This window comes from Paralichthys olivaceus, chromosome 4 (genome assembly GCF_024713975.1).
Source record: "Paralichthys olivaceus isolate ysfri-2021 chromosome 4, ASM2471397v2, whole genome shotgun sequence".
Lineage (NCBI taxonomy): Eukaryota > Metazoa > Chordata > Actinopteri > Pleuronectiformes > Paralichthyidae > Paralichthys > Paralichthys olivaceus.
In genome coordinates this window covers 3,701,769-3,717,213 of record NC_091096.1, presented here as the reverse complement: position 1 = coordinate 3,717,213, position 15,445 = coordinate 3,701,769, and the positions used below count along the sequence as shown (strand labels likewise).

The following is a 15,445-nucleotide window of genomic DNA, read 5'->3' as shown; positions in this document are numbered from 1 at the left end:
ACACCTTTGAATGTGTCACTGGTTAGAATGTGTTTTCATTTCGGCCTCATACAAGTTATCATCGATGTTGATGAATCTATCGGTTAACGTAATACTAAGTCTAGTTTTTGGGAGTAATTTATCTGGTTATGTAACATTGAAGGGAGGTCATGTTGTTATGTGCATTTATTTTTTAGCAGTGTCATGCAACAGCTTGTCAAATTTCCATCAAACTTGGTGGAAAGAGGGAGCGTGGGAGGAATCCATTAAGCTTTGGTGTGGATGCTGTTGAATCACATTTGATCTTTAATTTCAAAATTTAGTAATGCACAGATCTTTATTTTCCACTTGTCGGGGAGAAGCATTTACGGTAAATTCACGTTATAACTGTAAGAACAAGAAAATCATATGTTGGATTATTCAGCCATGTTCGTGTTGTTGAGCCTTTTGGAGAACAAACCTAAAAATGACTGGAACAAGGAGACGAGATGCAATGCAAAAAGTTTTTTAATGCAGTAATTAGACTACAAGGAGAGCGGCAAACAAATTAGAAGACAGCGTTTTTATATGCAGACGGTACAATGACTCCGAAGCTGAGTATACAAATAAATAATATATTTAAATGATCGGTCCCCATCCCCCCTTACAAATTTACAGAAATACTGAAATCCACCCACATTTCATCTTTGAGCGTCGAGTGACAAGATTTGTAATAAATCTTCAGATCCTCTGCGGTGATTAAGTGAGGCTAAACTAAGCAGTCATAAACTCCATATCCCACAAGTCAATGCAGTATCAGTGGTACAGACCTGCTGTAATACAAGGAGATTATGTGCTTAACTTTAGCCTGGATACATATGAGCGGGTTGTGTTCCATGTTACAATGAAGCATTGTATGCTTAGCTGTAGTTGAACACTACACGATAGCTAGATATATTTTACGTTGTTGGGCTGACGGGTGGATTCAGACACTGATAAGTTGGGGGAAGAGTTCGTTGGCGAACATGTCGTCCCAGGAGCTCTCTGAGCACAAGGGGGAGGACATGTTGCTGAAAGGGGAAGGGGGCCCTTCGTATCCGGAGTCACTGTAGGTGTCCGCCAGGCAGGCTTCCTTATCCAGGCCGCTGAGGGCGGGGGAGGAGGCCGTACAGAAAAACTCATCCACCTGACTGTGACCATCACAGCTGGGGATGACCACTTCCTCTGGCTCATCTTTGATGGAAACAGTCTCCTCCTCGACCACCACCTCGGTAATGGGGAAGGCCACCTCCTCGACGTCAATCTTCTCCTCTGTGCCGCTCTCTGAGTCGTTGCACTGCCCGTCGCTCACCTCCTCCACGGGCTTCGTGTAGATGTGGTCAAAGTGGATCAGTTCATTAAGGGCCTCCAGCTTAACTGATGAGGCCCCCAGAGGCGCAGGTGTGGCGGAAGGTACTGGGTTCCCCCCTCCGACCAGCAGCTCCTGCGGCTCCTGGCACTCCTGCTCACAAGACTTGAGGAAGATCTCTGGGTCAAGGATGTCCAGAAAGCCCAGGAGCAAATCAGACTGGAGAGGGGGGGAAAAAGAGGAGATTAGCTCAGTAACCCATGACCTGACTGGTGTTATAGCAGCTTTCTTGGAAACAGGATTTAAACTTTTGTCAGACTCACCTCATTGTCTGTAGTGTCAGGATCATCTGTATCCATTGAGAAGTCTTCAGACTTAGGGAGTGCTGGGCCTGCACCTGCTGCGGAGGCACACGTAGCCTGAGTGCTGCGGACTCAGAAGACCCGATCCCTAAACCTGCGTCGTTCCCGTTGGACAGCTGAACCTGAACCTGTGAGAAGAAGAAGACGAAGAATGGAAATTAAGCTCACCTCATTCAACTTGAAAAAAAACTGACCCACCATGCCGCCCCGTCTCAACTCAGCCTTACCTTCTCTTTTGAGTCGAGGGTGTCCAACCCAAGTCTCTGTCTCAGTTCCTCGTTTTCTGTCAGTAGGCCGCTCGACTTTTCCCGAAGCAGCCTGTTCTCAATGTGAAGTTTCTGATTCTGCAGGAGAAAAAAAAAACAGATTAGTTAAAACTCTAAACTTTGTTGCATGAACTACAGATGAGACTACACCACAGGAAAGAATTTAAAACAGTCTATCATGACACAACCTGACAGCCAAAGACATGTTCCACATGCACATACACGTCTTCGAGGAGACGATCCCTTGCTTACGTGTCATTTCCTCTACGCTCTCTGCATTTCCTGTTTCTACTGTCACAACCAAAGCCATGCACATAAAAACAACCTGACTCCTGATCATTGATATGTCCAGTTATCTGATGTGTGTTTTTTTTTTTTTAATGTGACCAGACCAGTGAAACTCCTGTTGATGATTATAAAGATAGTCACCTCCAGCTCCAGCTCCAGGACCTGCTGTTCCAGTTCCCCCATTTTGGCCTTTTTCCTGTCTCTGGCTGTCTGAGCTGCGACTCTGTTCTTCAGTTTCCTGGAGAGAGAGAGAGAGAAGAACACATGAAGGGTTAACAGAAGCAGGAATTTCACACCCGGTCTTTTTTCCATGGTGCTGACGAAGCCTCTCTGACGGGGACTTGGCTGCTCAATCACCGGCCATGTTGCTGCCACGTAGGCAGCCCCCCCCCCCAGCTCAGAGGCGGCGGGGCCGGGCCGGGTGCACCCGGTCCACGGCGCTCTGACAGCGGATCGACGAGCTCGAAGTCCAAGGACCGGAGAGCGTCGACGTTTGGGTCATTTACACAAACTCAGAGGTCGTTTTCAACAGATTAGATAACGCGGACTCGTTTTGTTATCCGATGTGAGATTAACACAAACGTGGTGATTTCATTACGGGTTTGAATTCGATCACTGTGGTTCCACCGAGGATCGATATCTCAGGGCGTGTCCCGGAGCTGACTCCCGGAACAATGGCCGGTGCCCTCCCCGCTGATGATTCAGTGGATAAAGATGATTTAATTCAAACTGACCTGCGAAGAGCTTTCTCCTCGGGACTCAGGTGTGTGAGCCTCTGCCTCTTTCGCACCGGCGGCCCCGCTGACGAGTTGGAGTCCGAGTCCGACGACGCGGGGCTGGACACCGCCGGGAGAACGACGGACAGGGGCCGGCTGTAGCCCATCGGGGAGCCGCTCTGCTTCCCGGATATCAGGAGCACTTTGTGGGCTGCCCCGGTCCCTGCTGCCACTACCACCATGATGTATCCGAGAGGGGCTGTGTGGAGTCAGAAATGACCGGTGATCCGGGTAAAAATTCGGCCGGATCCTGTGACTTTTCTCCGGATGCTGTGATCCTCTGGTGCCGGTGACTCTCAGCTGGTGGACGAGGGGCGTCAGCGAGCGTTTTCTACTATCGTGGGGGCACCTGATTGGCTGCCAGGCAGCTCTGACGTCGTAGCTCTGCGGCTCGTGATTGGTCCCGCCGCTGATGTAAATCGCATTTAAAGTTTCACGCAGTTCCTGGTGAACTCCATTTCCCATCGCGTTTGTAGTTTATTTACTTTCCCGTCATGAATATTTCCCATCAGCCCCTTTTTCTCTTCTCCAATGAATCCACTTTTATATTTGCCCATGTTTACAAATCACTATTTATCTTGCAACATCAAGTTTTATTTGTCATATGCACGAAACCACTCAGCTCAGCAGTGCAATAGTTAAATTAAGATTTAAAAAAACTAAAGTAGAAAGAGCTTACTATTAGAAAAGAGTCAAATACAAACTATATACATTCAATCAATCAAGTTTTATTCCTAGAGCCCATATTCAGGGATTAACAAGGTCCGACAACCTCTGTTCTAAATATCCCTCTAACTCCTCTTTCATTAGAAAAGACAGTGTCTCACATAAATAGGAGAGGTGTATCAATAGAAAGTATTGATACAAAATAAAGTGTATCTAGGTTAAAGTTGAGATAATATGCGAGGAAACATATTGTAAATCTAAGCAATGTAGATATAATCATAATCCAGGATCAGATGCCACCACGATAACAATCCATGTGATCTCTCTTTTCCTCGGTGGAGTAAACATGGATCTCACACTCTCCTACCTGTTTCCAGCAGTTGCATCAGATTCTGCAGACACAGACTCCCTCAGTCCACAGTTCACGTCAATACACTGTGAGCCCTGTAGTTTTACTGGGTTGATAATGGAGAGGAGACGCTGATATGTGGTGTTTCTTGGATCCAACATTGTTCCTATTCCATGTGCGTATGGTATTTACCACGTCAATATCCAGAGAGTACAAACAGAAATATTTGCTTCATGTTTACTTGGAAGGTCAAAAATCTGTATCACCTGCACCAAAGGATTTAAAAACCTCTGTGGTTTGTTTTTCCCTGATAGGAAGTGCTCTTTGTTTTTACCTCCACCAAGAGGTTCTGTTTTCACCATGTTTGTTTGGTGGTTGGTTGGTCTGCAAACAAGTTTACACAAAAGCTTCTAGACAGAGTACGAAGAAACTTGTTGGAAATATTTTGGACATTTTCATTGTTTTCATCAGATCATGTTTAGGATAAAGGAATGGAAGGACAGTTTGTGCTCTATTGAATGACATTCTACTACAGTTGTCCTCTTTTGGGAGAATATCATACTCCCTGTTCTCGGATCTTGTACAGTGTTATTTCCTCATTTCTATTGTAACTGTTTCCAGATGAAAAGAAATTCACTCTAACAAAACAAGCTTGGCAACTCTGAGAGCTTTCCCTGAAATGTTCATTTCCTTATTCCTGTAAAGGAATGTTGATGAAGTATGTGACAGTGTCTCCTTTGTCAAATGAGGCCTTTTGTTTTTTTTCTTCCTCCTTAAAGGAGGTTTTCATACCTACAACATTTTTTTATTTAAAGTTTTTAATAAAGTAAGAAAGCAAAATAGAATAACAATATCTAAAAAGAAAATAGTTACAGAAAGATGTCGGTATTTAAATTGAACTTAATTTAAGGTTAAAATATTTCTGATGAAGGGAACCCTAACCCTCACATGTAGTGAAAGGAGACCCTCAATATTGAAGAGTTTACAACAATGATAATAAGTGTGTTCACAAGATTGTGCGTGGACATTTATGCCATCGCAAAAAAATGGATTGACTTTGAGGGCGTAGTCAACAAACAGTCATCCATTGTCTCAGGTTGAAGGTGTCAAAACAAAAGTAAACAGGCCTCAGTCGCAAACTGTTTAGAAATGAAGGTGTAAAGCAAGTTCACAGTCTACTCTCTGCCTTAGACTCTTATTTGTCCTCATACAGGATTTCACAAGCAGTCTCTGGCCACCGTTGTTGTTTACAGCTTTGTAACCATGTTCCCCTGTGGTCCGTCACCTCAGGAGCAGTAACTACCGCAGCGAGAACAAACACCGGCCTGTTTGCAGAGCTTTACCAGTGCAGCAGAATCAACATCTGAGAAAGTGAGAGCAGGGGTTTATGATGGTGTGTGTGGGTGTCACCGTGTAGTGTAGTATTGAAGAGAGACAACAGGATTTCAATACAGGATGTCCTATATGTTCAGGAACAGGTCAAACTCCAAAACGACCCAGTTTAAATCCCCTTCCACTCAAGTTCACTTGGCATGCCACTGTACACAAGAAGCATTTGGTTGTAAGTTGTCTCATGTGAAATACAGAATTTATCTGCTCAACAGATGTTAGCAAAGACAATAGGGTCCGTAATGCTTATAATTGATTACCCATGTTGCGTAGAACATGAGCCTGACAAATCAAACCAGAAAGAACCAATCAGCATGTGGTCGTGAGAGTCGATGACATCGTTTCCAACCTTCAGACTAAAATACAGCTTTCTAAACTAAACCGAAAGCCAGCAGCATTTTCCAACTTAGTAGTGGGGACGCCGGGTGAGTCTTTCACAAGGTTGATGCTTCTTCAAATGAAAACATAGTAATGTGGAAGTAGCCCAACTGTCCAAAAGCCCTGCAATAAAAAAAGGAAATAGTGGCGCCATTGCACTTCCTCTTGGCTATTTTCAAATTTCAAGTTTCTTTATGTCACTCGAGAGAGCAAACGGGCAATAACAAATTTATATCACACACTACCCTTTAGCCATATAATGAAACAAAGTTATTTTTGACTTGGAATGTCACATGGGGGACGCCCCTGTCGTGGTGACACGAGTGTCATATTTGCTGTCAGGGAAGTGACCTTCTACATTTGCATGTCTCACAGTTTGCAGAATAAAGGTTGAACAACACGAAAGAATTCAAAAACTTTCTGTAGAATAACCAGAGGAATTTTCCTTTTTTCTTTCTACACTCTGTGAACGTAGCCGCTGTCACTGAGGAAATGTGCCGGGTGACGGTTAAAAGTCAAATAACTGCCTTTATCAATGAAAATGCAAATCAAGTGTTTTTCAACATTACAGAAAATGTCCCACAGACTCATAGTTAACCTGTAGTTAAGAGAAGATGATGTCATGACCACAGAGTTTGTGCTTGCAGGGGTAACTACAATGTAGGAATACTTACTTCACGCTCTCTGAATACAAGTGTCAGAGGAGGAGATTTAAAACACTGGAGAATTTAAAGGTCTTTGCTGCCTGACTGGTTGAAAAGACTTTGAGCACACTTGAACTCAACCTAGAACAACAAAGTGAAGGCCTTTGCATAGACGAGAGCCCTAGAGCTTCCTGGAACTTAGTCATTCAAACCAACTGTTCCGAGGAAGAAGAAGCAGAGTTGACACATAGCCATGCACCAAGACTCAGTAAAATCACACTATTCTGTTTGTCCCTTAAATAAGCCAGAGAGCTGGGGAACATTAATATGTTGCCTGTTAACATAGTAAAGTAGAGGTAGCTTTCTCCAAAGGTAAAAACAACAAACTGCTGAAGTTCAGTAATTAAGATGTAATTTTTTTATTTAATGCTAATCAGAGCCAATCATTTCCCACTGCTTCTAATCTGTATTCTAAACAAAGCTAACAAACTGTTAGCCGTAGCGAAGCATCACATTGGCCGATCACCTAAGACCTTTGAATTTTGAATTTTCAGATGATATCCAGTGAGCATAGACAGTTTGTTGTGATTTTTAGGGTTATAAAGCTGCAGCACAACTAATTAGCTAAATGACAGCGGCTCTGTTATGGATAATAAAGTTAAGCATTTAAGCATCTGGCTTCAAAGTGAACCCCAGCTGGTCTGTTGTTGTTGGTGTAGGGAAGGTAGAAAGAATTCTATTTCAGCTTCACCACCATCACTGGGGTCAGCAGACCGACGCCTCATTTCAAGGCACATTATGTATATTATACAGCCTCATTTATGCTGCCTTCAAGTTTCTGACAACAGACATGGTGGATGGTGGAAGAGGCTACAAGAATGTATCTCTGAAGAACAAGTGACTGCGTTGTTAACAGTGGTTCAACTTGAAATTTCTTCCTGGAGTTCTTCGGTCTTCTCGCTCGAACTATTGGCTACACTGCCTCCCCACGATTTTCGGTGGTACTGAGCTGAGTGGTCTATTTCTGTTGCTTTCCGTAACACGTACGCAATAAACACAGAGTACAGACGCACGTTTCTGCATTTGTATTTAGTATCGAGTGAAATCCATTAGCAATAGGCAGGTGCCCCTCTTTGGTATGATGCATTCTGGGTTTGTGCGAACACAACCTTCCTCAGTCTGGTAGCTTATGGTGGTTAGCGTTTACAAATGTTAGCAAACTGAATATTGTCAGTTCAACTACTATAAAACTGCTCTGGATGCTGAAACTGTTACACTGTGTTTCAGCCATTTAACAAGATCCATTGATAACATAACCCAGAATAATTAGCATCCTTGCAGTCTGCCTTAAATCAATGGTTACACATCCTGGTTTCAGATAATCTTGCTCCGAGGCTCTGAGAGCAACTGTGTGCAAATCTATGTATAGTATGGCTAGACTCTGCTTAACCAGTACTTAGACACACACACACACACACAGGCAAATACATCCCTGAATGTAGAAGTAAGGATGCTGCCTGCAGCTCTAAGTTAGAGCCTGTTATTAAAGAGGGTGGATCCTAAAAGCCACAGTTTAAAATGGACCAAACCCAAATGCATCAGAGAAACATCTCAGGGTGTGTTACATTGCACTTCATCATCCAGACGGTGACATGGCTTCGTTGTTAGATTTAATCAGGCCCTCCAGATTAAAGCTGCACCCTGTGGTATTCAGACTGCTGTGCTAAATGTGAGCGTACTTACATTTTCTATCTCAAATACAAAGGCAAATATTGGCCACTGGCACCTTTACTGGGTGTAACTACTACTATTCATATGCATCATCAATCATCTGCACTCTGTAGTAATCTCATTTAATTAAAACCTTGATTAAAAACAATATCATTAGATTAAAGTAGGTCTCAGCTTCAGCAATCATGATTTAATCAAGAGCAAAATACTAGTGCTTGGTAATTAAAGGCTGCTAGTAACTTAACATGTTGTATATTTCCTTAAAGAGACTTGTCTCTACAGTGAAGGCATGGCATGCTGGGTAAACAGCAACACCCGTGTGTGCTCATCGGGGTGGGCACACGTGTAAACGGTGGTGTTACATGGCAAAGCCCGGCTGGACAATGGAGGTGATTGGGGTCACACCCTGGGACAGCAGCCAGCTGCAGGGGGCGGTGGGTCGATGTGTTTGTCTGTTTGACTTTACCTCCTCCCCATCGCACATCTCGCTCCCTACCCACGATCCACTGGGGTGTTTATTCGGCCTGGAGCCTTCCCACACCCTCCACCTCTATCTCCTGCTCTTTCTTTTTCTTTGTCGTTTTTTCTGTAATTTCTTCTTTACAACTTTACACACACACACACACACACACACACACACACACACACTTGTACTTTTTCCGTCATTGCCCTGTACCTTTTTACGAGTCCTTTACTCAGCACCATTATTATGCTGGAAGATTGTTTTGGTTTTGTTCAGTCTTGTCATCTTACATGTCAAGTCTTTCATTAGCTCCACCAATTGAAGGTTTTACTTTCACCTCTGTCCGTTTATTTGTTGGTTGGTTTGTGTTTGTTGTTTTTCTTTGATTATGAACAAGATTACACAGAAAGTATAAGACATATTTCCACAAAACTTGAATTTCGGTGCAGATCCAGATATTTTTTTTTCCATTTCACTGTTTTACCAGGAATTGTTTATGGATTTTTTTTGGGAAAAAAATCAATTCGGTGCAGCTTGAATGAATTTGAGGGGCTGTTAGTGGAGCTGCGGTCTCTACTGAGTGCCATTCAATCATTTCCACTTTGCATCCTGTGCTGTGCAGGAGTGAGAGTCTCTACAGTCGTGCAAAAGCAGCACTGTTATATACTTCACTATTCTGTCATATCTCCTGGCTCATTCTCCACAACGGTTCGTCTACAACCAGTTGGCTCTTTATCTGAGTGTGTTCGAGAGCATGTACATTCGTGCCAGCCTATCTGGAGATAAGGGGTGCACCTCTTTGCATGTACATATCAGGCAGTAAAAAAGATCAGAGAAACACCAGTGGAGCTCAGGAGCACTCAGACGTCCCTGCTGTCAGATTAAAGAAATCCCTCTTGTCTTTTTTCATGCTTTGAAATGTTTTAATGAATCCATCCATTCCACAGTTTCTGCTGCAAATGGCACATCCACCATTAATTAAGAGACATCACAGGAAAGAAAACCACCGAACCAAATATGTCCTCCGGTATAAATTGACCTAAATCCGACCAATGGAACAGTGCTTGTTGTCTGTCCTCTCCATAATTGTCTTAGGGTCTCTGCAAGCACTTTGTCCGCCCTGATAAGCCGTGCTTTGTTGGTGCAGAGAGCTGACATATCGCTCTTTTTGTTGGATGGGACACATTTACGCAGCTCTCACTGTACTGGCAACAACAAGTCTCTTTGCCAGCAACAACACTGTGATGTTCGGATAGAGGAGGGGGAGATGATGCAGGAGCCACGTCACGACCTGCTGATGCTGCTGTGTTCACTTGTGGTCCCTGTCCTATTGTTGGTTGGTTTGTAAAGATGATGCAAAAACTTTGAGATGGACGGAAACTAGGAAACCAGGAAACGTGGTGGGAGGATGTTTTTTGACATTTTAATTGATTTCACATGGAATAATGAACAATACTGATATACAGGAAATGATTATAAGTGCATCATGTTGCCATTATGATGCAACATTGATCTGATGCAACACAGAGATAAAGAGGAAGACGTCAAACCCACATTCAACTGATATTTATCACAACCTACATAGTGTTGGACTGTCACTTCCTGTGGTCTATGTCAAATCCCACACATGTTTATCCTCTATATGTATAAATATTATACATGTATTAACTGCTTTTATGTCAAGTACTTTCTGTTTTATTTTATGCAGGAATTACTATTGTTATTATTATAATTATTATTATTATTAGTAGTAGTAGTAGTAGTAGTAGTATTGGCATAATATTAACTTTTACCTGACCGCACTAATGATAAGCCTGTCATGGGTCTATGCACAAGTCATGTGTTTCACTGCCCCCTAGTGCCTCTAACAGCGCATTACAAATAACAAATAAAACCTTACTTTAAATGGGCTAATACAATTACAGGAGGATATATATAAATATACTTCGCATGTTAGAAACTCTTTTTGGATGAAAAGAAGAAAACAATGAAAAAGTAATTGTGGAATTCTTATTCAAGCTGATATTGAGAGATCCTTGTGTGAGCTCATGAGCATCAGCTCATCTCTGCCTCCTAGTGGAGAGTTGATGAATATCTTCTCTCATTCCAAAGAGTGAAGCAGTTTTTTTACCCGTTAATCTTTGACATGATAATGTTTATTTATTAATGTTGTATCTGCTAAAAAGAAGGAGAGGCACAGGATTTCAAACTCACACACAATATTAAACCAATGTGAATAACAAAAACCAAACATGTTGTGTACGGGGCCAGTATAGCCAAAGTTAACGTCTCACAGTAAATTCACTAAAACCTGTGATGAGTTAAAGCAATGAAATACAGATTTTATTTTTATCACCCTGATTTCTATCATTAAACTTTTGAAGCTTTTCGGTCGTTGAATGTAATTAACTTTGTTAATGATACAATGATACATCCTGATTTCTGTCAACAAATTTATTGACACAATGAAGACATGGTTCATCTGCAGGGGACGATGAAACTGAAAAGAAAAAGATGCTCGTTTTACAGGACTTCAGAGGTTTGTTCTCAATCTGAGCTGAAAATCTAGTTAAGGTCAAATGATTCCAACTCAGTGAAATAATAAGTTGATGACCCACTGCTTCAAACAAAGATCTGATTCTCCTGGGAAACTGAATTTATGTCTACCGGCTACTGACTTTGAAGTCCCTTTGATATCCACTTTAACTAGATCCTACACTGTGAGTCTATGTGTGTGTGTGCGCGTGTGCGTGTGTGCGTGTGTGTGCGTGTGCGCGTGCGTTACCATCACCACAAAATCAGCCTAAAACAAAATAAGTCCCTCAGACGTCAGAGAGACCCAGGAGGGGAGACGATCTGTTTTCAGTCATGGTGAACCACATTTCTCTCTCTGACCACCTCACCAGTCATCCCTCACCCCAACCCCCCCATCCTTACATCTCTACTGCCACCCAACCACTGGGTGGCACTTGTGGCAAAGTGTTGCACTGTGTCAGCAAGTCCTCGCACGCAAACCAAACATCCCCTCTGTGAGAGCAGCATGAGTGATGTGCAGACCTGACTTTTCATTTGGGGATTTAGATGTTTGGGATTTGCTGCTGTGACGCATTGTTTTCCTTCTCAGGGTGATGATGTGTGCCTGCAGTCAGAGGCAATAAGGGAGCCATCGAATGGGAGGTTTGGGAATATGATTGAACCATCAGAGAGAGAGTGATGGGGAGTTAGTACGAGAGAAGAGTCAGGAGGGACGGAGAAGAGGTGACAAGAGGTAAATGAAGATGAGACACTGAATTTTGGTCTGTAAGATAAAATAAAGATCATACCGAGCTTTAGTGCCTGAAAATTGAGCTTTAACGTAAAGAGAGTTAATTGTGAACTTTTAAAGCCCAAATCGTTTTCTTATTTAAGTGGAGACACAAATCTTTTCTTCAGTCAGTCCTGCTCATATTGAGACTATTTGTGTTTTTATCTATTCAACAACAAATTTACAGACATACATGCAATTTAGCATTCAAATCATAAAGCGTAATTTTTTCCATCCCAACTAATGGGACAAAACACACACACACAAATGTTTGTGTGCATTTTAAAGTAATATTCTCAAAAGTAGTGAGACACAGATGAAATAAGGTGAAGCAAATTCCTGTACTATTCTTGTTTTAAGTAAATTAATTGAACAGAGTAATGAATCCATGTTTCTGAGTTTCTGAGAAGTTTATAATTTCTGTTTTGGTCTCTTCCAACTCTTAAAGCAAAATATCGGATTATTTTGTCACTAAATGATCCAAGAGGTTTATCGTTATACCCACATCAACTTTATCTGCCATTTTGATAAATCTCTGAAAAGTCAAAAAGGGTTTTGCAGTATTAAATTCGCCATAAGCAACATTTCTTTCACAATAACATTGATTTCAATTGGAACGTGGCAGCTAAATCTTTTTAAATCCAAAAAGCTTTAAAAACCAACTGTCCATAGCACGCTCAGCATCAAGTGGCGTCAGACACTGAGTTGGTGGCGACCATAAAAAAAGAGCTAAAACAGAGTGAAAATGTTTTGTATTAGAGTCAGATGCATTTCTCCAAATAAATTCTACCGTTGCTCTATATTTCCTGTGTGAATAAGCAATGACCTGCTGACAGGTTATTTTGGTCATTTTCAAATGCTTATGATTTTTCCTTATATATCATAAAAAAATAATGACCTTGCTTGGTATAGTTATTTCAGTATTTCTTATATCTAGTATAAACAGTATATTTAAGATATTGAGCCTAAAAACACACTTCTTGATTTTCAGACTCCAGATGGTTAATGTAAAAAAAATTAAGACATGCAACATTAATGGGAAAGTTTAATATTTTTGCTTTAAGTTAAAGGAATTTGATATTTTTAAATAAACACATACCGATAAACACTTGCAGATGTGAGACTGGTATTGATCTTCTCATCCTGCTCTTGGCAAGAAAGTGAGTGAGCGCATTTGATCGTACTGTCGTATAAAAGTTTCCCCTTAAAATTGCAAAACCCAGTAGTTAAGTTAAACTTCTGGTGCATCGATATTTCCAACCAGTTACCACAGAAACAGCCCCCTGTAATTTATGTTGGTGATATGTTTACGATAAATACGTGCAGCTTTAATAGTTGAGATTTGTAAAGTGGAGGATGGCACTAAACATGAAAACAGACACGCTATTGTGCCCACACACACACACACACACACACACAAACACACACTGTCCCTGAAAGTCGTCATCTATCTCCTGTTTCCACTCTTGTTTCCTCATCCACTTCCCCGTCATGTCGCCACCAGGCAAACCCTTCTCGCCATTTTTACTCTTTGATCACTGATGAGGACGTCAGCCTCTGGCCTTTATCTTCTTTTCTCTCTCTGTTTTTCATGGATCATGTTTTTCTTTTATATTTAGAACAAAGTTTCCACACTGATCACAGCCTGATCCTGAGAAAAGAAGATTTCGGCACCTGGGAAGTACATTTTTTCAGGAATGGAGGCAAAGTGAGCCACCATGTTTGTTTAAATCACTTTCCTTTTGCTTTGCTGTGTGTGTGTGTGTGTATGTGTGTGTGTGTGTGTGAGTGAGTGAGTGAGTGAGCGTAGATTCCAGCCATCCATCCATCCAGTCTTTTGAGAACATGTTCACGCCTGTGTGAGTGTATCAACATCATATCCCCCCTATCCTCCTCGCTCCTCACAGCAGATTAGGAGCGCTGGAGCTGACTGAAATGACTTTGAATTCTCCAAACCCCCCAAACTAACCTCTGGGAACATACCTGTTCTTGCAAGCCTCAAACGTACAGGTGCCTCATTTCAAAAGACTCCAGCTCTCTTCTCTTTTACTCTCCCTTGCTCCTTTTCCTCTCTCATTTTCTCCCCCCCCCTTACGGCTGCAACTTTACCCCTTGACTGAACCAGGGGCCTATTGAAATACCTCCCCCTGGTTCAGTCTGCACTTCAAAGTCGACTTTCACCCTGGAGCCAGATCCGAAGGGAAAGGAAAGGGCCCAGCCTCTGAATAGTTTGGCCTTCAAAGCCTGTAACGTTTAGTTAAGAGCTGTTTGAAAATACAGGTGATTGATGCTATCGTTTGTCCACTGCATAGCTGACACTGTAATTATAATTGTCTGACCACAAAGTCAGACAGACACAATTACTTTCATGAAGCGCTGCCTAGTTCGCTTTAAGATAAGATAAGAAGAGCAGAGGAAGCTGAATTTTTTGGTCCAATTAGTCATCGGAATGAGAGGAAAGTCTGTGAAAATGTTTTTGTTAAATTAAAAAACAATCCAGTGTTCCTGGTTTGGATGCAAACAAGGTGATGAGGACCAATGTTGAGTGTCATGTGCAGCTAAACTGTTATAATTGTTTGGTGGAGTTTGTGTGCTCAACAAAAACCTTTCACCCACATCCTGAAAGAGACAGTGTTGTACATGCAAGTTTTGTGGTGAGCGAGCTAACTGCTAAGAAGCTGAAGCCTCACTCAGAGGGAGACTTTGTGAACGAGGGCCTTGTTGCTGCTTCAAACACAGAGTAAAATTGTGCGTTGTGCGAAAATGCTGCATTTTCCTGCTCTGCAAGAACAAGAGCCTGCTTTAAATATCTGAATAAGTGTGAAAATCCCCTTCAGGCAAATGGAAAGAGATCTCACGACATGAAAAATAAATGAATGGGACTGAACATATTTGTTAAGCAGTTTATTGTGGAACTAGCTGAAGTGCCTGACAACCCATGACATGAAATCATTGAGCTGCAAAGCCACGACAAGCTCAGACCTTCCTCCATCAACCTCGCTTTGCTTGACTGTTCTGAAAACTTTACATGTGTCCTAAGGATTTTACCATCCAGAGGAGACATGAACTAAAGTTTTATATCTTTGTTCTGGACAACCTTTAAGTTTTCAAGACTGACCAACCACTGAACACCTGGAGAACCATTAGCGAGTAGCATCATCATCTGCACCATCTGACATCAGATACCATGCGAAAGAGTTGCATCACAAGGTTAGTGTGATTTATGTGTTCATTAATTATACAGGGCCCTCGAAGGAAGTTATTAGAATGTGTTGTGTTCTATTATTTCATGACTGCCGTATTAGACTGCACTAGTGTTTAGTAGGTGTATTTAATAATCTGGAATTAGAGGAAATGTGTCATCAAAGCTACAGGGAACTGTCCACTCATTGAGGCTCTTTGGTGAACTTGTTAGCAAACAGTTGCTTATTTACACATTCAGCAGCTCTGGAGCAACGTTAGTTCTATAAAGTTATGAGCTGAACAACTAAGATGAACTGAAACTTGTTGCAGGGGGCGCCGT

The 15,445-nt window shown here is 42.0% G+C and overlaps 1 protein-coding gene across 1 annotated transcript; it reads right to left on the bottom strand.

The window, feature by feature from the left end:
- Positions 1-468: 468 nt before the first annotated feature.
- xbp1 (X-box binding protein 1) lies at positions 469-3,370 on the bottom strand. Its single transcript, XM_069523351.1, is given in 6 exon segments — positions 469-1,525; positions 1,630-1,737; positions 1,740-1,796; positions 1,896-2,012; positions 2,364-2,460; positions 2,957-3,370. Coding segments are annotated over 6 exon segments (1,185 nt in total). The 5' UTR covers positions 3,181-3,370; the 3' UTR covers positions 469-943.
- Positions 3,371-15,445: the final 12,075 nt, after the last annotated feature.